The sequence below is a fragment of the Neopelma chrysocephalum genome, unplaced genomic scaffold (genome assembly GCF_003984885.1).
Source record: "Neopelma chrysocephalum unplaced genomic scaffold, ASM398488v2 Primary Assembly neopelma1_24, whole genome shotgun sequence".
In the NCBI taxonomy this organism is placed as follows: Eukaryota; Metazoa; Chordata; class Aves; order Passeriformes; family Pipridae; genus Neopelma; species Neopelma chrysocephalum.
This window is the reverse complement of record NW_020897693.1, coordinates 33,647,602-33,673,196: the sequence shown is the minus strand read 5'-3', so window position 1 is coordinate 33,673,196 and position 25,595 is coordinate 33,647,602. Positions and strand designations below refer to the sequence as shown.

The 25,595-nt window shown below is 43.9% G+C and overlaps 1 protein-coding gene across 5 annotated transcripts; it reads left to right on the top strand.

Annotated features, from left to right (window-relative positions):
• The first annotated feature begins 2 nt into the window (after positions 1-2).
• AREL1 (apoptosis resistant E3 ubiquitin protein ligase 1) lies at positions 3-25,139 on the top strand. Of its 5 annotated transcripts, none has more exons than XR_003532294.1 (21): positions 3-74; positions 6,848-7,108; positions 8,270-8,329; positions 8,985-9,211; positions 10,852-11,089; positions 12,084-12,253; positions 12,328-12,508; positions 13,213-13,460; positions 15,145-15,222; positions 15,726-15,867; positions 16,254-16,375; positions 18,346-18,421; positions 18,841-18,950; positions 19,475-19,654; positions 19,805-19,930; positions 20,130-20,259; positions 20,341-20,399; positions 20,526-20,615; positions 21,601-21,776; positions 21,966-23,012; positions 23,554-25,139. XR_003532294.1 is itself a non-coding variant. In XM_027671702.1 (20 exons), the coding sequence occupies exons 2-20, from the start codon at positions 7,018-7,020 to the stop codon at positions 22,066-22,068; spliced, it is 2,577 nt and encodes an 858-aa protein (XP_027527503.1). In that variant the 5' UTR covers positions 3-74; positions 6,848-7,017; the 3' UTR covers positions 22,069-25,139. The 5 variants fall into 5 exon arrangements, 3 of the variants coding, with proteins under 3 accessions (XP_027527503.1, XP_027527482.1, XP_027527491.1); XR_003532288.1 differs by having other exon boundaries at positions 23,551-25,139; XM_027671702.1 differs by having other exon boundaries at positions 8,985-9,181; positions 21,966-25,139.
• The last annotated feature ends 456 nt before the right edge of the window (positions 25,140-25,595 follow it).

Genomic DNA, 25,595 nt, shown 5'->3' with positions numbered 1-25,595 from the left:
CTCCGGCTGCCAGCGCCGGGCAGCGGCCGCGCGGGACAGCGGGACCGGCGTCGCGGCCGCCGTCGGAGCCCACGGTAACGGCGGGAGCGGCGCGTCCCCTCCGCCGCCGCGGGCCCGGGCGCGGGGAGCGGGGCTCCCGGGGCGAGGGAGCTGCAGCCCAGCCCGGCCGCCCCACCGCGACGGGCGTCCCTCAGGTGGTGGCGGCCCCGCTGCCGGCCCGGAGCGCCCGCGGGAGGCCTGGTACAGCCGCGGCGGGGGTCGCTCGGGGCTCCCGGCGGGCGGGAAGGGCCGGCTCTGCCTTCCCCGCGGCCGCCTCAGCTTTTCGTTTCGGTGTAGTCTCGCCGATTGCGCGGCGCTGCGGGTGTATCGGTGGCACGTCGGGTAGGGTGGGGGGACTGGCGCATGTGGGAAGGCCGTGGGCTTTGGTGACCCCGCCGAGCCCACCTTGCACACCGATCTCTCTCCTTTCCCCATTCTCACTGTTTAGCACAGCCAGGAGGTTACGGAGGTCTTCAGCCCACTCATTTGAGCTTGCTGGACTGGTTTTTTTTTAAGAATTAATGTAGTGCCGGTTTTGCCACACTCTAGCTTGTAGACTTCTTAATGAAAAGCAGTGGGTTGTCATTATCTTTAGATCTTACCTACATTTGTGACTAGAAATCTTAGCAAATGAGCATAATTTCAGCTGTACTTTATGCAGCCATAATGGTGTAGTCTGACCCAAAATGTCTTTTCTGCACGTGAAAGGAAATGTTCTCCAAGTTCTCGGGCTGGTCTGGGGCACCTGGTTTCTCATGCCCTGTGCGGGGAAGGGAGAGAGAAAGGCCTTTTTCATTAAAGCTTCTGGGATTAGTGAGAACTTGTAGCTTTTAGTATCTTCCAAATACAACCGGTTTTATCTGGTGTGCTGGTCAGAAAAAGCAGCCAATGAGGTACCACACGGGAGTTTTTCCTGAAGCAGTGAGCTGTGTAGAACTGTGACTGAGGCTCTGACAATGAGGAAGGAAATGAGACTGAAAGAAGAACTGTGTTTGTTAGGGAAACCATAGCTGAGCTTTTCCCACTGATATGTAGGGTGGCAGGTGGCCGAATGTTGTTCTGGCTTGGAAAGCAGATCTGGTACAAGATGAGGCTGGACTGAAAGTTGCCATCTGGCTGGCTTGCTGCATTTGAGGAGGACAGAAGGAGCTGACACTGCTGGTGGTGGTTCATTTGCAATGAAAAGTCTTTAGACTTAAGCAGTTGGCAGAAGTCTCCTTTTTTTGTCGTTGTTTTCCTGTTGCCACTGGTTTTTTAGCTTGTATGTAAATGAATATGACAAATTCCAGCCCCGATGAGAGAATGACTGTTTTGTGTAGACACTGGCCATTGATGTGGCTTTTGTCCTTGATAGCTGATACTGGATCTTGCCTAGTATCTTTTGCACTGGCTTTTCAGTTTTCTGTGAATATATTTTAAACTTAAGGTCTCATGGGCATTCTTGTTTGTTGGCTTGTGCATGATTTACTTAATGTGAGAAAATACTGTGCCTTTCACTAGAGAATAGCCATCTTGTGCGTGGCATGAGATGGACATGCCATTGGTAGTGGACATTTGTGCACATGGATTGAGAGGACATTCTGCCCAGAGATAGATGGTTCTCTTATCTTGGTTGGATGAAGTAGTATCAACCTGCAAAAAGGCTTTAAAACAAAATTAAAAGCATGTTGTTAAAAAACAGAGGAAAGGCAGTTAAATGTATCAGTGCACCAAATAAAACCAAGAGGCATAACAGATTTCTTAGAATCTCAGTACATCAGTTCTTTATAGCATGCACCCAGCTGGCTTTGTAGCTGTAGCCACATGAATGTGCCATTACTGTGTTACTGTTCCTTTTATATGTATGGCTACACTTGTGCTTCCTTCTGGAGCTTTGCACTGTGTGCCTCTGACTTCACAGCAGCCATAACACAACAAAATGTATTCCCATTACTGGACTTCCTTTTCTTACTGACTTGAGAGAAGCAATGGTATGAATACAGTTTATTTTATGATTCCATGCTGTCTACCTTGATTATGCCAGTATTTCTCCTTAAGTCAAACCAAGGTGAACCTTTCCAAATCCCCATTTTTCCTGCAGGTGGTGGGAGACTATTGCTTGCTCTGTACTTGGATTAAGATTATTAAGACCTGATGGACAATTCAGCATTTTTTTCTACCCAGCTATGATGGCATGTTCTATTGCTGATTTTCAGAATTTGTTTCCTAGATTGTTACTCAACAGTTCTTAGCACAGATACTGTCGCAGTTTACATCTGCATTCTGTTGAGTGACAATATGTCTTGGATACCAGCTACTTGCAACTAGGTTCTTTACCTTAATGTATTCCAGCTGCAAGAACATCCTTAAAGCAGCAGGCAGTGCGTAAACTAGAAGAAAGTTGATTGTCTGACAGCCACTTCATCTCTGGAGGTCACCCGACTTGGTGCCTTGTTTACCACTTCATGTGGGGGTAATAAAATGAGAAGCTGCTGTGCTGATTAATGGAGATAACTAATTCCCTGTGTCCAGCAAGTTCAGAAATTCTGCAACCCAGATCACAAGACTCAGGCTCCAATTGATTTAAAAACCCTTATAGCTGAAATGATGGATCTTTCTCTTTTTTACTTGAGAGAGCGCCTGTGTGACTTGTGGTTTGCTTTACAGAAGGAAAGGAGTTGCAGAGTCAGGCAGAAATAGCTTGGGTAGATGAACCTACAGGGCCAGCTTTGTGTTGATGTTTTTTTGGTGACATGAAAAATCTGGTTCTGTAAAATGCTGGAGGGAGATCTTGTAGATTCCTAAATATTGATAAGTTTCTGTGAAATTCCTCAGCTGCGTGGGGAGTAGCCACACACCTTTGACAGCCAGGCCAAGCTGAAGCAGGGTTTCAACCAGGCATTTGTAGGACATCTTGGATATGTACTGTAAAATAACTAAAATATCAAGGAATTTGCTAGGTCTATGATTCTTAATACACAGAGATTATTTATGGGTTTAGAAACCTGAAGCTTCATCTAGGAGGAGAATGAAAATTTATGGCCTGGGGACTGCTACACTGTTCACTAAGTAAAGAAAAGAGGAAAATAGCTGAGTGGGTGGGATTTTCCGTGAGATGTGGGTGAGGAAAAGACAGTGAAAGTCTGGCTGCTTCTGCAGTGCAATCAGAGAGCTCTGCACAGACTTACTGGTTGGTTTTCATATGCATTAGAAAGCTTAGTGGAAGTGTGCGAAAGCAGCCAGATCTGTATGATTATTGGATGGAGGGAAGTAAGAGACTTATGAAGAGGAGGGCAGATGAGGGGGGACTAAGAAGGAAGTGACAGCTGAGGTGGTGGTATGGCAGGCGGGAGGAACACATCACTAACATCCCCAGAAGAGGAGACTGTCTTAACAGACAGTTGCTGTGCTGAGCCTGGGTCTTTTCTTTTCATTCTCACTCCTTTATGTAATCTGTGTTCTGAATGAGTAGATACTGACTGTGTAGGGTCTGTGGTGTTTCTTCTGGCATATGTCCTGGGTTTTGTGGGCTGCGTCAATCCTTGCTGTTAAATTTTAATTTCTTTTTATCTCAATCCTGACAGTAAACTGTAATTTAGTGAATAGTGCTGCTGAAACTGAAATCCCTTATGAGGATATTGGTTTCATGAATACCTCAAACAGCAACAGCAGGAAAAAAAAATCCAGTTTGCTTTGTGGTCCAAGAACTTTCAAAGACTTTTTTTTTCTAGCCTTGACCATAAATAGCCCTTTAAATCTGAGCAAAATCAGTCTGAGAATAGTGTATGGCATTTTGTCGGGTGTAAAGGCTTGAAGTGCTACCTGATCATAGACTGGTTTGGCTTGGAAGGGACCTTAAAGAACATCTAATTCCAACTCCCCTGGGGAGGGACATCTTTCACTAGATCGAGTTGCTCAAAGCCCCATCCAGCCTCACCACGAACACTTCCAAGGATGGGGCATCAACAACTTCTCTGGGCAACCCAATCCAGTGCCTCACTACTCATAGTGAAGAATTTCCCCCTTATTTCTTTCTGATCTAAACCTACCCTCTTTCAATCTGAAGCCATTCCGCCTTGTCCTATCACTACATGCCCCTGTAAAAGTTCCTTTTCATCTTTCTGGTAGGGCACCTTTAGGTACTGGAAGGTGCTATAAGCTCTCTTCAGCCTTCTCTTCTGCAGGCTAAACAACCCCAACTCTCTCAGCCTGTCTTCACAGGAGAGGTGGTCCAGCCCTCTGATCATCTTCATGGCCTTCTTCTGGACCTGCTACAACAGGTCCATGTCTTCCCTGTACTGAGGGCACCAGAACTGGACGTTGTACTCCAGGTGAGATCTCATGGGAGCAGAGTAGAGGGGAGAGTCACCTCCCTTGACCTGCTGGTCACATTTCTTTGGACGCAGCCCAGGATATGGTTGGCTTTCCAGGCTGCAAGCATACATTGTTGGGTCATGGAATCATAGAATATCCTGACTTGAAAGGGACCCACGAGGATCATTGAAGTCCATCTCCTGGCCCTGCACAAGACAGCCCCAAGAGTCACACCATGTGCCTGAGAGTGTTGTCCAAACATTTCTTGAAGTCTGTCAGGCTTGGTATGGTGACCACTTCCCTGGGGAGCCTGTTCCAGTGCTCAAACACCCTCTGGGCTAAGAACCTTTTCCTAATATCCAACCTAAACCTTCTCTGACACAACTTCATTCCATTCCTTTAGGTCCTTCCACTGGTCACCAGGGAGAAGAGATCAGTGCCTGCACCTCCACTTCCCCTTGTCAGGAAATTGTAGGCTGTGATGAGGTCTCCCCTCAGTCTCCTCTTCTCCACGCTGAACAGACCAAATGACCTCAGCCATTTCTCATACAACTTCCCCTCCAGACCCTTCATGCCTTCGTTTGTATGCTCTCTAATAACTTTATATCCTTCTTATATTGTGGCACTCAAAATTGCACACAATACTCAAGGTGAGGCTGCACCAGTGCAGAGCAGAGCGGGACAATCACCTCCCTTGACTGGCTGGCGATGCTTTGCCTGATGTCCCCCAGGACACAGTTGGCCCTCCTGGCTGCCAGGGCACTGCTGGCTCATATTCAGCTTGGCATCGATTGGGACCTCCAGGTCCATTTACGTGATCCTGCTCTCCAGCACCTCGTTCCCCAGTCTGTACAAACATCAAGGGCTGCCCCATCCCAGGTTCAGAATCCGGCACTTGTCTTTCTTAAAGTTCCTACTCTTGGTGATTGTTCAGCCCTAAGTCACATTGAGCTTCTCATCAATCAAAACCCGCAAGTTCTTCTCCTTCCTGCTCTCAATCCGTTCTCCATCCGGCCTGTATTTGTGTTTGGGATTGCCCAGACCCACGTGCAGGATCTCGTACTTGGCCATGGTGAACTTCATGGGGTTCACACAGGTCTACCTCTCAAGCCTGTCAAGGTCCCTCTGGATGACAACCCTCAAGTTGTTGACTGCACCATACAGCTTGATATCATCAGCAGACTTGCTGAGGGTACACTCAACACCACTGTCCACGTCAGTGACAAAGATGTTAAACAGCCCTGGTCTCAATACTGACATCTGAGGATTGCCATCTGTCACTGTTCTCCACTTAGACATTGAGCCATTGACCACAACTCTTTGAGTGCAACCATCCATCCAATTCCTTATGCACCAAGTGGTCCACCCATCAAATCCATGTCCCTCCAGTTTAGAGACAAGGATATTGTGCAGGACAGTGTCAAATGCAAGACAAGGTAGGTAGTGTCAGTTGCTCTTCCCTCATCCACCATTGCTGTAACCCTGCCATAGAAGTCTACCAATTTTTCAGGCATGATTTGCTTTTAGTGAAGCTATGTTGGCTGTCACCAGTCACCTCCTTATTTTCCATATGCCTTAGCATAGTTTCCAGGATCCTTGATCTTGCCAAGCACTGAGGTGAGACTGACTAGCCTATAGTTCCCAGGGTCTTCCTTTTTTCTGTTTTTAAAAATGGAGGTTGTGTTTTCCCTTGTGCAGTCAGTGGGAACTTCACCAGTCTGTCGTGACTTCTCAAATATGATGGATAGTGGCTTAGCAACTTCTGCCAGTAACCTCAGGATTTGCAGCTACATCTCATCAGGTCCCATGAACTTGTGCACCTGCAGGTTCCTTAGATGTTCTCAAACCTGATCTTCTTGTACAGTGGGCGGTTCTTCATTCTCTCAGTCCCTGCCCTTGTCATCTGTAACTTGGGTGGTGTGGCTGGAGCACTTGCTGGGGAAGACTGAGGCAAAAAGTTGTTGAGTACCTCAGTCTTCTCATTGTCCTGTTTCCTTCCGGAGAAGACACACATTCTCCCTAGTCTTCCTTTATCACCAGTGTACCTATAGAAGGTTTTCACGTTGCCCTTGACATCCCTGTCCAGGTTAAGTTCTATCAGGGCTTTAGCTTTTCTAACCCAATCCCTGGCTGCTGAGACAATCTCTCTGTATTCCTCCTAAGCTACCAGTCCTTGCTTCCATCCTTAATGCTCCTTATGAATAGCATTCAGGTTCTTAGCTGCTCTGTGAAACCCATAAGCACGATGAAACCTATGGAGACAAGGATGTGGTTTGTTCCATCTTGAACCTGCTAGTTTCAGGGGGTCATATAATGCAATTAGATTATGACAGATGGAGGTTGATGATAGGGCAAAGCCTTGCACCTCATCAACAGCGACACCATAGCGCCTCTCACAGATTTCATGTCTAGTTATGCTCTTGCGTCCTACACCTCTCACGTGTTTCTGCTTGCAAGATTTATCCACAACAGTAGAGAGATCTAACTTTTCTCTCTCCTTTTTTTACTTTTCCAGGGAAGCTAGCAAATTGCAGGCTAAAGGGAACAGCACTGCAGGACAACTCTTTTCCACAAAGAGGAAGAAACTGCTGTGCTCAGGTCCTTACCTTTCAGCAGTGATTCTGTGATGCAAGTTCCAAGAGTTCCTCTTTCTGTGATAATGTTCTCTATGGCCTCTTTTTGCTGATGTTTGTCACAGTTTTGGGCACAAAGAGAAAGGATGCTGAAGAATGGGTACCCTCCTTACGGCTTTTAGAACATGGGCACTTGTGTAAAGGTATGTGATTGCTCTTTGGTTGGAGGGATGGACTGTGTGCTGGGGCCAGCAAAGGGAATTTGCAGGGCTAGAAAGTCATGGCTATTGTTGAAGAGAAATGCCTCATTTAAGCTTTCTGCATGCTGATGTCCGTTGTTGCTGCTTTTGAGATGACTGATCAATAACTCCCCTTTTGTGTTTGTTTAGAAGAAAAAAAGCTTGAATACACAATGTAGCTTCTCACTAACTGAGTGGTGACATGGTGAGCTATATTGTATGCATTACTGTATGCCAAATCCTTTGTCTAATTGCCACACATGTTCCTTGTTGCTGCTCTTTTTCCATCTGTCAGCTATGTCATGTCAACTAGACAGCATGTTGTTGTTCTGGGTGTGGTCTTTTTACTACATGTTTTTTTAGCAGTCCCCTCAGTGAGAACTTGATTCTAGATTGGTGTCTCTAAAAATTGCTGTAATCTTAATGGTGTACAAACCCAAACTTTTAGCTTTTGTGTTGATCAGTGAGAGTTTCAGCTGAGAGGCTCCACTTTGCAGAGGCCAGTAGGAAAATACAGATTAACTGTTTTCAAATTGCATTAATACGTTCTATAGTGGATTTACACAGCAAAAAATTGATTCAGTTCTGTCCTAGAAGGATTTTGTTTGTTCTGAATAAATTAGAATGGTCTTGTCCACAACTTTTTTATTCCATAACTTTTTATTCTAAGGTTGCTAGTTGAGGGTCAGCTTCTGTCTGTTTTGGTGGTGGCTCTGTGATATGCTTTCATGTCAGACTAGAAGTTAACTTTGTGACTTGGAAGTAGGTGTGAGAGTTTGGATGAGTGGCTTTTGGCCACTGCTGTTGAAGTTGGTGATCCTGCAAAATGTAGCTCCTTACTGCAGTACTCAGAGCCCGCTCTCACTGTTTTTAGAGGATAATATGTTGTTCTTCTTATAGATCCCTGAATCTGATTTGGAATCTGTGACAGAGGGAGAAATGTTACTGTAGCATGCTGTGCTGTTTGCATATTTCACAGTCTTATGGAATAATGCTTTAGAGATGTCCTTGGAGAGGAAGACAGATGATCAACAGGCATTTTTTCTGAGGAATCATAGATTAAATTTAGGCCAGTGTATGTGAGGAAGAGTCACTGGACTGGACTTGGCCTATTTTGTGTTCTAGATGCAGCTGTGATCCTCGGCTGTGTGTCTCACCGAAGGGACCTGATGTTTTACATTATTGGTAAGTGAAGGAAAGGCTGCCACTATATTTGTTGACCTCTCAATAGGCTTTAGGTGGGTTTCTTCATAGCCTTTGATTTAATGTTAGTTCAGAGTCTACATAACAAACATGAAGTTACTGTCACCCCACGCTGTGCTCTCCACCTGGCAGACTTGCCTCTCCACCATTCTTGTTCCTAAAGTCCTTTCATTGACCTAATTCCTGAGCCATTCCCTTACTTTTTCTTTCAAGAACGGGTGCAGAGTTGTTGCCTCTGTGATGCCTCTTAATCCAGTCTTAATGTGATGTGCAGGGGTTGTATGGTTTTATGACTGTTTGCCTTAAAAGAATCTCTGTAGTTCTAATTTGCCACTCAAAGGGAATTCCATGCTTCTGTTAGGATGGCTGCTAACCTTACCTGAGACTCTGTACCACCTTTACCTATTTCCTTTATTTGCAGTCATTTGCAGAGTTTTAAGTGACTTAGTATTCTCTAACCTTACTTGTAGCATAACACAAACCATAAATGTTCATGCAATAGCTTCTGCCTTAAACACCTAATTTGCAGTTGAGTAGAATGTCATTAACAAAAGGCATCTTGGGCTGATGCAGAAGGGATTTTAGTGCCTGACTCAGCCATGCTGCTGCAATCACCTTTGTTCTCTCCTTGCTGCAGGTGGGATCACGGTATTTGTTGTAGCTTTCTTCTTCACCATTAAGTTCCTATTTGAGCTTGCCGCACGTATAGTCAGCTTCCTTCAGCATGAGGACCGGGAACGCCGAGGGGAGCGAACTATTTATGACTACGTGCGAGGCAACTACTTGGATCCCCGGTCCTGCAAAATCTCCTGGGATTGGAAGGACCCCTATGAGGTGGGCCATAGCATGGCCTTCCGAGTGCATGTAAGGCAATATTTCTGTTTCCATTTCCATGCAGCTTTGTGGGCAGGAACAGAGGTCTGAGTTAGGGATGGGCTCTTCAAATGTTTTTTTTGGGGAGGCTAAGCCAGATGTAAGTTAGGAGTAGGAAAGCTATCTGTTTATGCCTTTTGCCCCATTAATGTGTTGCAGAAATCTGTAAGTGCGTATTTCAGGCTTGCACTTCTTAAAGTCTTATATATCTCTCTCTAGAATCCTCTGAAGAGCCAGAGGACACGAGGCTTGTCCTGACTACTGCTTCCTTTACTGGGAAGTGAGTGGGCTGAGCCTTGCTTTCAACAGACTTGGTGCTATCTTTTGGTTGTGCAGCTGAAGTTGAGAGCGTGGGAATGGGCATTTTACCAACCCAAGAGCAGTAAGGCTTCATGGCCACTCCCCATTCCTCCAAAATGGAATGTTTTTCTGTCTGACCTGGAAAAGCCTGCCAAGAACTCTTGTTTCCTTATAATCCCTAAAGGCCAAGTCTAGGGGAATGGGACAAGTACACAAATAAGATGGGTGAGGAGCCTAAACACAGAGAGTTTGGAGCTATGTGGAGAAAGTTTGAACAGGTTTTGCTGGGCTTGTGTGCCCATCTTTCTGTCCCATCTTCCCCATCCAGAAGGGTATCAAAATAAGAAGAAAGGTTCAGCTAGGTTGCCATACCCATCCCTCTTGGGAAGGTGACGAAAACCCTTCTGCTTGATGGTGAGTGAGGAATTCTAACTCCAGGGCAGGCAGGGAAAACTTGCTGAGGGGAAAGGGACTTATTCTGTACCTGCTGTTTGAATTTATTCCCTTCACCTTACTGACACTCACTCATGGCAGCTCCAGCAATGTGCCCTTCCACTTCATGCTTGTTTCCCATTTGCTTAGCCCTTTATTCATCAACAGTAGCTGTTGCATATGCTGGTTTCTCTCACTGACAGTCAAGATGCAAAGTACTTCAGGCCCCACACCCTCCCTTATTTACAAACAGGGAATAATAGTACCTTTTTGCTGTCTGCAGGCTGATTGCAGATGGCAGGGAGGCTCTGGCCTACAAGCTGCTGGCTCTTGAAGAGCCATGCGTAGGGTTTCAAAGGTGTAACTTGTAAGTTCTTTACTTGTAAGGAAGTATTAGTCGAGGTATGTTACCTTCTGAAATTGTCCGGCAGATCAAGTCTGTGATTGAACAGCTTGCGATCTTATCTAACACATTGTTTTTGTGCTGATGCTTCTTAGCAGTAAAGACTGGGTCAGCTCCTTAGGTCAGCATCTTTTTTACACTATTTTCTTTAACAAATTGGTGAGAGCTTTTCCAGAGCTGAGGTGTATAAATGAACAAGATCTTTACTTTTTTCCTTTCGATAGTGGGTTCTCTTGATTTCTGCTCTGATATTGCACTAGCAGTGCAGACAGGAAATGCCTGGAGTCATGTTCTTTTCAGGGCACACATTTGAACCCCAGCACAAAAGAGAGTGCCCTGTTCGTTTTGGAGAACACAGCCAGTGTCACAAAGTTGTCTATTAATTATTTTTCCTTTGCTGAGCTGGGGTTCTTTCCCTTCCCTAAGGCAACTTGCTTTCTCTTCCTCTGTGCACTGCATATTTTTGTTGACCTGGACTTCTCTGTTTCCCATGCAGTTATTCTATAAAAATGGGCAACCCTTCCCTGCTCACCGGCCTGTGGGGCTGCGTGTTCACATCTGCCATATGGAGTTAGCAATTGATATTCCTGTAACCCAGGAAGTTCTTCAGGAGCCCAGTTCCAATGTGGTGAAAGTGGCCTTCACTGTGCGCAGAGCTGGAAGATACGAGATTACTGTAAAACTCGGTGGCTTGAATGTGGCCTACAGCCCCTACTACAAGGTGTTCCAGCCAGGTAAGGTCTAAGTGGGCCTCTAATGATTCAGAGTAGATTTGGAGGCGTTGGAGGCAGTTAGGTAAATGTGTCCAGCTAAAACAGGTAGGCGACAGGGAAAAAGTTACCTTTCATCATTTACCTCCTGCCACGTGTAGATCCTAGCAATAGCCCCATGAGTAAAACATACTTGTGACTACCAGTACCTGGCAAAACAGAAACTGCCTTACAGAAAAGTCATTAATGCTGCTTACAATCCCTAACCACTTGTGTCATGTTCTCCGTTTTGTAGTAACTTCTTCATAATCCATCTAGTAGTCAGGGAATGCCTTTTGTGAAAGTACTGAATTATTTGTATCTGAATTGGAAATGCTGTCATGATTTAACTCTGTCTCCTTTGAATACCCCACTTTATTCCTTTAAGTTCCTGGAGCAGTTGATACCTTTGATTATACAGTTCTTTAAAAACATTTCCTTTTTATCTGTTTTAAATTTGTTTTCTACTACTTTTGGTTTTTTGACTCCAGTTGACATCTTTTATGTTTCATGTACATGTTCATTGAAAGGACCTCTATTCCATTGCACTGTGAATAGATACACAGCTTGCTAAGATATCTTTGCTAAGGAAGCTCCAGCTTAATTCAAATACACTTCAGGCTAAAGTTTGTTTGGTAAGCTGCATTTGCAGGTTTTCTTAGGTGTCAGCTAAATTGTATTTTTTATGTACAGTGGGAGCAAGTTCCTGAGCTGAAGGTTAGAATGGTTGAAAAAGCATTCTTTAGAAGACTAGTAACTGGGTTTGTTTTATTAGTATTAAGTTTCTGATCCAAGACAAACACTATGCACTACACCATGTATTTCAGTGCTCAGATACTCTGTTTTGAATATCAGAGCATCAAATATGTTTAGATTTGATCAATTTTCAAGGGTATTGTGCCCCTAGTTGCTTTTCTTTTGCTTTTTGTAGCTTTGCCTTGGAATTTGTTTCACTCTAAATTTTTTTTGTCTGCTTCAGGAATGGTGGTTCCCTCCAAAACCAAAATTGTCTGCCATTTCTCCACTCTGGTGCTGACCTGTGGGCAGCAGCACACTCTGCAGATAGCTCCCAGAGATGAGTACGACAATCCCACCAGCAACTCTGTGTCACTGATAGATGAGCACAATTACAGCCTCTCCATCCATGAGGTGAGTGCAACCTCCTCCCTTGCTGCTTGACTCCAGGTGAGCTAGAGAGCTCAACTTATTTGTTTTCTGTTTAGCTGGGTCCTCAAGAAGAAGAGAGCTCTGATGTGGTGTTTGAGAAGTCTGTGGTGTCTAATCGGCAGACTTGCGAGGTGCTCTTCCGACTCACCTTGCACTGTAGGGGTTGTTTCCATGCCTGCATCTCCTACCAGAACCAGCCCATAAGCAATGGTGATTTTGACATCATTGTTCTAAGCGGTGAGTCAAGACTTACTCAGTATTCATTCTCCGGGTGTCCTCTTACAACGTGCTTTGCACACTCATGTGGCAGAGCTAGTAGTGGCTTCCCTGCAGGCTAACCATGCTTAATTGCTAAAGGAAAGCATATTCATTTAAAAATGCTAAGGTAAAGGAATTTGTTGCTTAACAAGGGAGATCTCTGAGGGTTGATACTCTCTGAGCCATCAGCAGATAAAAGCAAGTGTTTTTCTCCTATTTCAGGAGATTTACCTCGGAAATTAGGCAATTTTTATTGCTTGCTAGTAGTTGGCATCTGAGCCAGTCATGTATTGTACGTTAAGTTATATGGATGAAGAACACTGCATGTAACCTATGTGGGATTTTGTTTTATGATGTTATAATTTCTTCAGGAGTGAGCCAGATTTCAATGTGGCTGTCAAGTGGCTATGCCTTCAGGCTAGTGCTCTGACAGAGAGGTTCTGTATGCCTTTTTTTTTTAACCAGTCACTGTCTGAAACCATGACAGACAAACTGCCATCGTGAAATCTTCTCATCCCACTCCTGGGTTCTCTTTATTAAAGTTTCACTTGACCAGGTTTTGCTTTGGATATATAGCCTTTTCTTTAAAATCATAGTCACTGATTTGGTGCTAGCCTGGATGTTCTTTTTCATTCTGTTCTCCATTAGTATTTACACAACTCCTTTCTATCTGTTTCCCTCAGAGAATGAAAAGAACATTGTAGAACGCAATGTGTCCACCTCAGGTGTCAGTATTTATTTTGAAGCCTACCTTTATGATGCTCCTAGTTATACCAACACTCAGTGGCAACTTCCACCAATGCACCTGAGCTCCTCCCAGCGCCGTCCTTCTACTGCAATTGAGGATGAAGATGAAGATTCTCCTTCTGACAGCCAGACGCCTGAGAAAGTGAAAAAGCCTAAAAAAGTGTACTGCTATGTGTCACCTAAGGTAGATATCATAAAGTTACTGCTCTTGAGTGCATCTTTAAAGTACGTTGCAACTGAAGAATTTCTCGTGCTCTGTATCCTAACTCCAGATTTAGGTGCCTCAGACTTAGTTAAAAAAAGGCTTGCCCAAGGCAAACATGGAGCACATGACTGAGAATAAAGTGAAAATGCATTTTGAAATTTTAGGACTGTGTCTTTCTAGGTCTGATCCAAAGTCTACTGGGAATTTTCTCATTGATTGTTCAATAGGTATTCTGTTTGCCTTTCCTTTGTTCTGGTCAGGTCAGACCTCCAATTCCTATTCTCAGTTTCTGATACATATAAACTCGAACTTAACAGAATCTCAGCTTCTCAGATTTTATGTCTTTGTCCTGTTTCTGGAATGTTTCACTGAAAAGAAAAGGAAAAAAATGGTTTGAGGATAAAAGGTAAATTTATAAGTAGAGGAAACAGGATTCAAGCAAGTCAAGAGAAACTAAGGATTCTCTTATAGTAACACTGTTAACAGTAACTATTACCCTTTATTATTGCCTAAGAACATTTGGAAACTAGAAAGAAAATTCCTCTAAATCTACTAATAAATTCAAATTCACTTTGTTAATCTACCTATTCAAATGCATTCTGAAAAAAGCGGTGATTAATATAAAACTGAAAGACTAATGCAGGAATTGCTTTTCTGGCAAAGGGAGAAAGAGGGCTGCGAAACATTTATAGGATGGAGTGTGCTGCTAGACATTTCTGAATTTCTGATACATGTGACTGTAAGAACTGTCTTTGGGAATGAATGCTGTGTCCTCATGAGGTCAGCATCCTTTCATCCTTGGTGTATCATTTTGGACTTTCGTACTCTTTTTTACTTGGTAAAGCAGATCACCAGAAGTGGGTACTGTTGCAAGCTCCCTTGAGGTGCCAAAGTTGTTAATGTGATTGATGCTTTTGTAATGTCTCCCTGGATCTCTCTCTCTATATAAATAGAAACAGTGGAAAACTGTTACTATGCTGTTATTTCTTTTAAGAGGTGGTTGTTCACATTTGGTTTGTTTCTGGAGAAGTGCTGCTTGTCAGTTTTTCCAGTCATTGCAACTAGAACAGGTTTGTGCAGGAAATGCTTTTGTTTTGTATAAAGATGCTAAAATTTCATCTTAACTTGCTCTCCAGAAGGCAGCAGTTTCACAGTTAGTTATTTGTTCTGGCAGAAATACATCGTGAGAAGAAACTTCTGCAAATCTCGTGGATTTAGCAAGTGCTTTCTAAAAGATGATTGAAATGATTGTGAAAATTTGGGATTAATATTAGTAGTCTGTTAGCGTGACTTTTACCAAAACCTTTTTGTCAGTGCATTACAGTCACGTCCTGAATTCGGCTTCTCAAGCGTACTTAAGATTACTATCCAATTAGACTGGTGATGTTCTACTGAACACAATGGCTTACTGCTGTGAAATCTGTGTCATGCTGGCATCCCACATGCGTCATAAATGCACACAGTGAAGTCTTACTGACAAGTTGCTTACAGTTCTGTGGAGCTTTAAAGACTCTTATGTATTGTCCCAGATGTTGCAGACACCTGTCCCTGGGGTTGAAGGGAGGTCTAGCCTTATGGAACTGTCCTGTGCCTCATATGTTTCAGGGACAATCCTTAACAGATGTGTGACATTTAACATTTTCTTTTCCTTATGGTTACTCAGCAATTCTCAGTGAAAGAATTTTACCTGAAGATCATTCCATGGCGCCTTTTCACCTTTAGAGTGTGTCCTGGCACAAAGGTGAGCCTCTTTCCATGTACCTGTCACTGCACCTCCATGTTGTTAGTGTGTTGTCCTTATGAATGATGGTCTCTTTTTTCCTTTTGGAGAGAAGGGCTTCCACCCACAGAACAACATTTTATGGCATAAAATTCAACTCTCTAATTCCCTCCCAGTACCCAAGTTTTGCTAATATTTGTGAATGGAAGGCAGTCTTATTGCTCCTTCCTGCCTTTTGTCCCAGTGCTAGGCAAAATCTTGATTCCTTGCATTTTTCATTTTATTTTCCTTGTAACCTTGCTAAAATGCTGTGATTGTGTCCACTGAAGCCCTTACGCTAGTGTGTGAAATTTGAAGCAGCCTCCTAACTGGAGTCTTCATGCTTGAAATAGTGTTCCTGTTAACTGCATATGCATGGGTGAGCAGAAAAAGTCTTAGAGCACAGCTGGTGTTGCTCTGTCTACTGAACATACTGTGCCTTCTGCATGATGGGTTTACCCTTTCTTGCATCTTTTTGCTGCTAGTTTTCATACCTTGGTCCTGATCCTGTGCACAAATTACTGACACTGGTGGTGGATGATGGAATCCAACCCCCTGTGGAGCTCAGCTGCAAGGAGAGGAACATCTTGGCAGCCACTTTCATTCGCTCTCTGCATAAAAACATAGGTAAAGGGGCAGTGAGGTGGGTACAGTAGTCAGGAAGTTAGCACTTGAGTCTGCTGGTTTCCCTGGGGAATAAAGATTGCTAGCACTGAATAACTTCCAATGAGAACTCTGATTCCTGGAGTCTCGTGCTCTGTTCCTGTTGGTGCTTCCAGTGAATGTTCCTTTTCAGCTCAGCTTCTCTGCCAGGCTCTTTGAAAGAGCACCTGTGAGTATGAATATCAGCAAGACTAACTGCAAACTGCCTTGAGAGTTCTGTCTCCAAACCTTGCTGTAATAAATGCACCTTTGGGCTGTTAAGCTGACCTGTGCAGCTAATCTTAGGAATGCTGCCTAGATGTTTGAGGTGCTGACAGCTCAGGCCTGACTCAAATTGTCACTATTCTCAGGTGGCTCTGAAACCTTCCAAGACAAAGTGAACTTCTTTCAGCGGGAGCTACGTCAGGTGCACATGAAAAGACCTCATTCGAAGGTCACGCTGAAGGTCAGCCGTCACTGTCTGCTGGAGTCGGTGAGTGTATACGTCACTCTACTTAACTCGAGTGCTTCCTCCATCCTTTTCCTTCTGCTTGGCGCCTAAGGAAATTCAAACTGGAATGTGCTAGGGCAGCCATACTGAAAATGATTAGTCCTTCTGTTTCAAGGCAGATGCCAGCAGACAGCTTTCCAGAGATGAAAAAAAGAAAAAAAAAATCCCAAGTAGCTCCTCTGTGTTCTGGTTTGTTATTAGGTGGAATGCTGTATTCCTTCTCTACAGGTAGCAAGATCTGATCGATTTCTTAAGCAGTTAGGCAACTTCAACTCTGATAAATTTTTAAGCAATTGTCACAGAGTAAATCAAGCCTTGAGAGATGTCTAGGGTAAATTATAGCCACAGGCTGTGCCAGGGGACAGATTGGACATCAGGAGGAATTTCTTCGTAAAAAGAGTTGTTAAACATTGCAATGGACTGCTCAGGGAGGTTATGGAGTTGCCATCCTTGGAAGTGTTCAACTGGATGTGGCACTTAGTGCCATGGTCTAATTGACAAGGTGGTCATCAGTCAAAGGTTGGACTCAATGATCTTAGAGGTCTTTTCCAACCTGAATGATTCTGTGATTCTGTAAATGGATGCAGAGATTGTCTACCTGGACCAGATTTGGGAGCATAACACAAAATCCTGAGTCATTATCTACTGTTTTCCTGGCACAGAGCCATTCAGTGAGATAAGCTGTCAAGTCAGATGTTACTGAGCTGCATGCATAAAACTCTTGCACCAACAGACTACTAGTAGTGGTTCAGAGTGACGATAAAATATTCTGTTGAGTCCTTGAGTTAAGTCTTCAGCAATTCTGACCTGAGCTGTTGTGTTTCCAAAATGGAACTTGGTCATTCATATAATATGGTTGTTAAATGACATTCTCAATATTGTGTATGCAGGGGAGGCAGTTATCCTGACTTATTGTTTCCACATGTGTCTCATAACAGTAATGTTATAAAGATGGAAAAGAACATTTCTGGGGCAAGCAGGAGTGGCTGGGATTTCCCTTGATTTACACTCAGTAAATCTGTGTTTTGGAATATTTTCTGCATGTACCAGCTTGCAGTGTTTATGAGATTATGTTTCAGTTAATAGCTTGCTACAAAATGACTTCATTTCTAAACAGTATTTTCATGACTGTTTTTTCCTGCTATATTGGAAATTCCTGCACTGTCTTGAGCACTGGTGTTAGAGCCTAGTAACACAAAATAAATCCAATGCCATAATAATAATAATAATAATAATAATAATAATAATAATAATAATAATAATAATAATAAAATATAAGCTTTCATGACCAAAGTTGATAGGCACAATGAATGTGACCAACGTGTTTAGCCCAGAGGTGTGACTAGCATGATGCTCTACCCTATTTGAAGATAAGCTAAGCCAAAAGTACCCGTATGACTGAGGACTGCCACGTAGCTTTTTAAATTTTCTTTAATTGGAATCTGGAATTGGGGCACAGGAAATTCTAGACACTTGAGATATTTTATTACTTTTTTGCATCGTGACTTGCTCTAAGTATGAACTCAGTGATTCTTTTCAAGCTATTTTCTGGTGCTCTTTGAAACATTCCTATTTTAAATCTAACTTGTGGGCTGAGAGTGCTTTACAGAAATTGCTCCTTCCCACAGGCATTTTAATACTTTAAACAATACTGTACTGCAGCCTTGAGAAGGATAATTCTATGCTAAGACCTCACACTGTTCTAAGATGAACGGTATTTTATGTAGTTAATGTGTCTCATAACAGAAAATGAGGAATTGGCTTCTGTGGCTTTGGACAAATAAGAATTAGACCTTAGGCATTCTAATTCTCACTTTTATACTTTAGAGTACTAGACTACTTATTGGTTTTTTGTGTTGCTTAAATTGCCCAGTCATATGTGCAGGACTGCATATTGGTTATGGGGTGTCAAGCAGTAATGGCTGCTGCTATTTTCTTTTTCTTTTTTTCAGTCTTTTAAAGCAACACGAAATTTTTCTGTTTCTGACTGGAGCAAAAACTTTGAAGTGATTTTTCAGGATGAAGAAGGTGAGTTATGCTATGAATATATATGAGGAGGAAGCAAAAGGATTGATGGTGCAGTAGTTTTAATCTGAAATGCTGGTTTCTTTTAGTATGTCCATCCTTTGTGGCTTTCCAGCTCTTTCACTTTCTCACAGATGTTAGTGAATTATTCTGCTAGTGCTATTCTATACCTACTCACATAGGGACCTGAGGCCTTATGTAAACTCCACCCCTCTCCCCCTAAGAAAACCACAAACTAACAAAAAAACCCAACTAGGACTAGGTTTGGGAGCAGAACCTGGAGTTCTGTAGTCCCTGTCTACTGCCTTTTTGCTAGGTAGCTGTTCACTGTGATGAACTCTCGTGTCAGGTAATACTGAGCAGCATGCAAGAAACTCTTGAATTGATGACCCATGGATGACCAAGCTTGTTTTATCTTGTAGCTCTGGACTGGGGAGGTCCACGCAGAGAGTGGTTTGAGCTCATTTGTAAGGCATTATTTGATACCACCAATCAACTGTTTACCCGCTTTAGTGATAACAACCAGGCCTTGGTGAGTCTGCAGTTCCTGTGCCAAATGCACAGAAATGTGAGCATTGACATGCTTATGGTTAAACAATGCTGCTATTAAATGGTATGGAACCTTACCCATTCTTTAGCTTGCTTGTATAGTCACTTCCAGTGCCTTTCTCAAAGCTTTGCTTAATGATCTTAACCCGTTGAAATGTCAAAGAACTGGCTGGATGAACAGTAGAGGGTGGACAGTAGGCAGGGAAGGCTGGATTTTTGGGCAAGAGGAGGTGGCATCAGAGTGTCTAGAGATTCTGTTGGTTCTGAATGTTTCAGAATCCATTTCTGCTCTCATATAGCTTCTTGCCTGTGCATGTGAAACATTTTGTATTCTTCCTAGGCAGGCTCAGGCATTTTATTTCTATTGCTTGGCTTTGAGGACATTACAGTAAAGCTCCTTGGACAGACTGAGAGATGCCGTGACTTGAACTGGTCCCATATTTGCTATTTGTGCTAGTCGGACTGGATACCGAAACTTGGATATTTAACTTTGCTTCCTCTTTGCAGGTGCATCCGAATCCAGGGCGTCCCACATATTTACGACTCAAAGTGTATGAATTTGCAGGCCGCCTGGTAGGAAAGTGTCTTTATGAATCATCTCTGGGAGGTGCTTACAAACAACTGGTTCGAGCTCGCTTCACCCGATCCTTCCTGGCTCAGATCATAGGACTTCGTATGCATTACAAGGTAAAGCTTCCCAGCCTTGTCTGAAGCCTGTGTTGGTCTGGGGAGAGACTGAATGCTGGTGTAGTAGCAGACCCAGAGTCCTGGTTAGCAAAGTATGGGGGGTTTTTTTGTTCTTCCCTCCGTGTCTCTGTTTTCTATTCTTTCACACAGTATTTTGAAACGGATGACCCAGAATTCTATAAATCCAAAGTGTGTTTTATACTGAACAATGATGTGAGTGAGATGGATCTGGTCTTTGCTGAAGAGAAGTATAGCAAAACAGGACAGCTGGAGAAGGTGAGGAAGGCAGTTCCTGAAGGTGGGACAGTTTAACCCCTAATGCCTGCAGCAATGGGGACCAGGAACTCTGCTACATGCCCCAGAAAATTGAGCTTACTCAGGGCAGTAGCTCCTTCCTTGTTTTTTTTCTGGTTGGGCATTCAGATTTGGGGAATGCTGCTGATCACACTCATGTCAAGTGTTCTCCTGTTTTCAGGTGGTAGAACTGGTGGCAGGAGGGGCTCAAGTACCAGTGACGAATGAAAACAAAATCTTGTATCTAAATCTGCTTGCGCAGTACAGGCTGGCCAATCAGGTTAGAGAGGAGGTGGATCACTTCCTGAAAGGTAACATGCTGCCTGCTCCTTGCTCCTCTCTGCCTTTATGTCCCAGGGCAAAGCACATGCTGCTCTTCTTTTCTCTTCCAGGTCTTAACGAATTAGTTCCTGAGAACCTGCTGGCTATTTTTGATGAGAATGAGCTTGAGGTAATTGCTGCCTTCCTAAGCATCTCTACCTTTACTTCCCCATTTTAAATGTTCATAACTTGCACAGTAGCTGTTGCCTTGTTTCCTTGGCTCCTGATTTTCTAACTGCAGTCTCTTACCTTTCAGTTGCTTATGTGCGGTACTGGAGATATCAGTGTCTGTGACTTCAAGGCACATGCTGTAGTGGTAGGAGGATCTTGGCACTTCCGTGAGAAGGTAAGTGAAAGGGTTCCTCTCTTCTACTTGTCGAAACCAGTTATCCCAACTACAGCAGAAGATAAACTGGGAACAGATGTCTTGGTTGGAATTTAGAATTTCTGAAGGACAAACTGAACAATTCAGGGGTCAGGTAGGACTGCACACATTATGAAATAATGTTTCCCCCTAGAGTGATCCTTCAACCTGGCTGACTAGGGGTGATGCTTAATCAGATACCAGCAAGTTACAATCATCAGCAGTGGTCTCTTTAAAAAAAATTCAAGAAAGCACTAATTAAGAACAGTTCAGCTGGGAATCAGGAGGAGTTGTTGGGAATTATTGCTACTGAAGATGTTCATGGTATACTTATCTCTAAGAGATGCTTGAAAAACATGTTTGCAGCCCACATGTAGTGTTTGGAATTCAGTGCTGTGATGAAGACTACTGATGTAGTAGCTTAAATTTGTACCCTGTGATGGTTCCCATCCCTCCCTGCATTTCCCAATGAGAGGGTTATGGGAATAGTAGCAGCTTCATTTAGAAAAATAATGGAAGCTGCCAAAACACCCAAGGTGAAAAGAGAATACAAGTTTCTATCTGTAAACACTGGATGGTTCCATCTTTCTGCAGAAGTACCAGACGATGTGAAAAAACAAAAGACTAGCATAGTGCAAGAAGCAAATGAGTCTTCTGCATTGTAAACCCATCTCACTGCCTATGCAGGTATTTCTAAAAATCTCTGTGGGGAGAGCAGAAGCAGAAGAAGCCTTTCTGTTTTAAGGGAAAGGATTGGTGGGAGATAGGAGCATGGGACATCTCTTAACTGATTAGAAACTATGTAATACTTGCCTCTATGTGTCGTCACCCTGGTAAAACAAAACAATTCTAACTATTAGTAGAGCGCTTGCTTGCAAGGGCAGTTGACTGATCTTCTTGCAAGTTGCTAATATGCTTACTTGATTTCCTTGGCTGACCTGTCTTTATGTTCTCTGTTTCTTAACAGGTCATGAGGTGGTTTTGGACCGTGGTCTCCAGTTTCACGCAGGAAGAGCTGGCCAGGCTTTTGCAGTTCACAACGGGTTCCTCCCAACTGCCCCCAGGAGGGTTTGCTGCACTCTGTCCATCTTTCCAGATCATTGCAGCTCCAACTCACAGTACTTTGCCGACAGCCCACACTTGGCAAGTATCCTGGAATGGTTAGGACTTTTCTGCATTGTGCTTTTGGGAGCAACACCAGCCAGTTGTGGTGGGCAAGCAGTCTATGTCATGTAATGTATGTGATGCTTGTGTCAACCCATCTAAAAGCAGCTGATGGGGATGGTTCCCTCTCAGATTTAGTCTGAATGGAATTTTTCTTTTGTTTTACAGTTTTAACCAGCTGTGCCTCCCTACTTATGACTCCTATGAAGAAGTGCACAAGATGCTGCAGCTAGCTATCAGCGAGGGTTGTGAGGGTTTTGGTATGCTGTGATTTCCCCTTTCCAAGAGACCACTTAGCCTCTTGGCTCTTCGTGGCAAGACCCAGGTTCAGTCCTCTGCTTGTTCTCCTTCCCTTCATATGGGCAATGGAGGCAGAGCAAAGACTCTATGTAAAGGAATTTGTCATTCAGAAGATGTCATGTGGCCTTTCTGTATCCCAGATATGTCATCAAGAGCTCATCTTTTCCCTTTTCCTCATTCTCCATTTGGTTCAGTGTGAAACAGCAAAAGGACTACGGTGCATTCATCAAGGAGATATTGCACTTGATTTCCATGTACCCTGTACACCCATCCTTCTGTGGGAAGATGAAGTTCATAAGCAGAAGTTACAGGGAGGTGCAGGAGATCTGCTGAGCTGCCTTTATTGTAGCTCTCTAGGAGGAAGAGGGAAGACCAGCATGGAGCTCTGCTGGAAATCTGGCTCATGGGAAGCCTTAGTAACTTCCCATGTCTTGGCTCAACTCCCCCAGTGATGCTCCCTGATAGCTCATCTCACTGTGAGTGGTGAGGAGTGTACAGTTGTCCAATCTTTCAGCACCTGACCCAGAAAGGTTTCTGGTTCTCCTTCTCCGTCTTTCTCTGGATGCTGCTGTTGTGTACCACAGAGAAAAACAGGCAGTATCCACTGGAGGGAGTAACCCAAAGGGGAGAACAATCTCATCGGAGCACAAGTGCTGGCCCTGACAGTGATCCTGTACTACCTCCACCAGGGTCCAGCGGCAGAAGCATCCTTCTCCAGCAGTAGCTGGTAATGAGCCTCTGCAAATGAACTGGAAGAGGAGTTTCTCCTCAATTGAATGTTTCTGACAGTTGATGTTGCACAGGAAGCTGTTCCATGCCCTTGCCTTCTTTTCCATTCCTCAGGAGAGAGAGTATGGGCATGAGCGTGATCCCTCAATGCTGAGCACCAATGCCTATCCCACATTCACCTTCAGGGTATGTATGTTATGTAGTAACAGTGACAGATCAATAAGCAGCTAGAGTGTGCACTGGGCTTGCATTTGTTGTTGGGGTGATGGTACTGGGCAGAACATGGTACCTCTTCTCTAGAATCCCACAGTGTCTTGGCTTCTACCTCTATCATGCAGCAGCCTGAGGCTTCTCTTTTTCTACTGCATTTCAGACAGAGTGTCCAGAGAGTTGCTGGTGCCTGGAGAGCAGCTAGATTTCTGTCCTTCCATTCTTCCTTCTTTCTTTCATCTCTCCTTTCCTCCTGTTCCATTCAGCGCTGTTGGCTTTCCAGCACAAAATGCTAACTAGAACTTCATTTAAGTGATCACTCAACAGACTGCACCCACCATTGTCTGGCTTGTGGGGGGAGGAGTGGGCAGACCAGCATGAGAAGTAAGTTTATGATTGGGGTCTGTTGTAGTTGGCAGTCCATTCAGCCCTTCCCAGGGGAATAAAGGGAAGGGGAATCTGAGAATCTTGATGAGTTCTTCAGTGAAGCAAAATTCAAGTTTTTTGTTTTCAGCAGTCCCCTTAGATGGTTCAAGTCAAAGGCATACAGGAGTCAAAGTGGAAGAAATCTGCATCACTAATAGCTGCAATGTGAGCTTTCACTGGATTATGGATTTGCTGGATTTCTTCCAGAATGGAGTTTCAGACTGGCATGCTGAGCTAATTTTAGAACACCCTATTGGATAAAAAGTCACATCATCCTCTTCAGTCCCCTTCTGCTATCTTCAGGCCGATCCAGTCAGACTTGTGCACAGTATGGATATTTTAAGTTAACTGTCTGTGCTTTTCAAGTGTAGCTTAGTCGAATTGACTGGGAACTTGGGGGAAATATTCTATATCTAGAAAATGTTTTTAAGACAGCATCTGAGTCATTCTTGGGCTGTGTTACTTCTGTACAGAAAAAAAATAAGCCATTTTTGGTGCCAAGAAGCCGTCAGCTGAACATGGAGACTACTCAGGGGGATTTCTTTGCCTTGTGAATTTATTCCCTCACTGGCACTGAGGTGCTGCGAGGCTGCCAGCTTGACAGTTGCCACTCTTGTGCTCTGACAGATCACGTTAATAGTGGCTGTTCTCCCTTTTCTAATGCAGGCTGCATTCTGCAAAGCTCTGACCTTTGGATGGAGAGTATGGTACCATTTTATTTACACTGCAGATGACTTCCATGGTCAGTAGAGTTACTGAGTCCTGTGTTTTCCAAGACACCACTTCACTGCTTTCTCTAGGGACCGAGAGGAAGTGGCAGCGCTCAGCTTAACTCCAGTTTGTTGGGAGGCATAGCTTGGTGTTGTTTCTATGTTTCAGCCTTGTCTTGCAGTCTCAGCTGTCTGAGGATGTTTTCAGCCCTATAGCTATGGGTCAGCTCTGACAGTGACATCTTCCTCAGGAATCTTCTCCCTTCTTCTCTTGAGCTGTCATTTTTTTTATTCTGGAGATGAAGTAGCTGGCCATTGGGCAGACTTCCTTTACTGGAAAGAGGTCCTAAATGCTTCTCATTCATTACAGCCAGCACTCCATGCTTCCCAGCAGCTGTGAAGATGCCAAGGATTTTCCTCTTAACACAAGTGCGGTCAGAACTGTGATGGGTGCTCTTGGTCAACTAAACCTGTCCCCACTGTTTGCACAGGCCCCTAGCTGGTCCAGTGTTGCTGAGATCCATCATAATATTTCTGAACTTGTCTCTGGCTTTACATCGTTTCCCAGTACAGTCATTTTTGATGCTGCCCCTAATGCTGGCAATGGGGATGTGTTGTGGTCAGCCCCACGCTATGTTACTTCTGGCAGAGGCTCGTTACTTTTACTTTTTTCCCTTTATTTATTCCCACTTAATAGAGGCTCTTCTGTAGAAATCCTTAGGATCCTGATCTTAGACAAGATTCCATGTTTCCTGAAGCTGCTTTGAGGTGCAGAGGGCCTGGCTTCAGCCTGTACCTGCAGGCCATGTTGCATGTTTTTAGAAACCAGGAGCTGTAGATGATACAGGTCAAATACTAGTTCCCTCTGGTGAATTTCTGGCAGAGTTCAGCCAAAATTTGGAAGCCTGTGGTTGTAGTAGTTGATTTTGTAAATAGTTTGTATAATAAATAAAATATTTTAAAAATGCTGCCTTCTCAGATCAGCATTCTTTCTGGGATTTACAGAGGGAATCAAACTGGTGCTATCTGTGGGCAAGGGGCCTCTCCAGGTCTTCAGGTGTCTGACAGAGGTCTGCTGTGGGGGGAGAGGATGGTTCTCCACCCGCAGCCTATCAGGATGCTTGACTGAAGCCAGGACCCTTTGGGAAGAGGCAGGAGTCTGGGCTGAGGCTTGCAGTGAAGCCTCACTGGTGCCTGAAGTAGGCTGGAAAATGGTCTGAAGCAGCTAGTAATGCCAGAAAGTATTTTAAAAACTCTTTAATGTAAATTAATAATGCAGTTAGTGCAATTACTTTTTCATCTTACTGTGCATTACCTGACTCTTTGAGCTGCAGGTACTTACTTGTACTGCCTGTGCTTCACTGTACTGTCAGGAGGATTAGATGAAGCCAGGAGAAGAGGGGTGTTTGAGTCCTTTGCACCT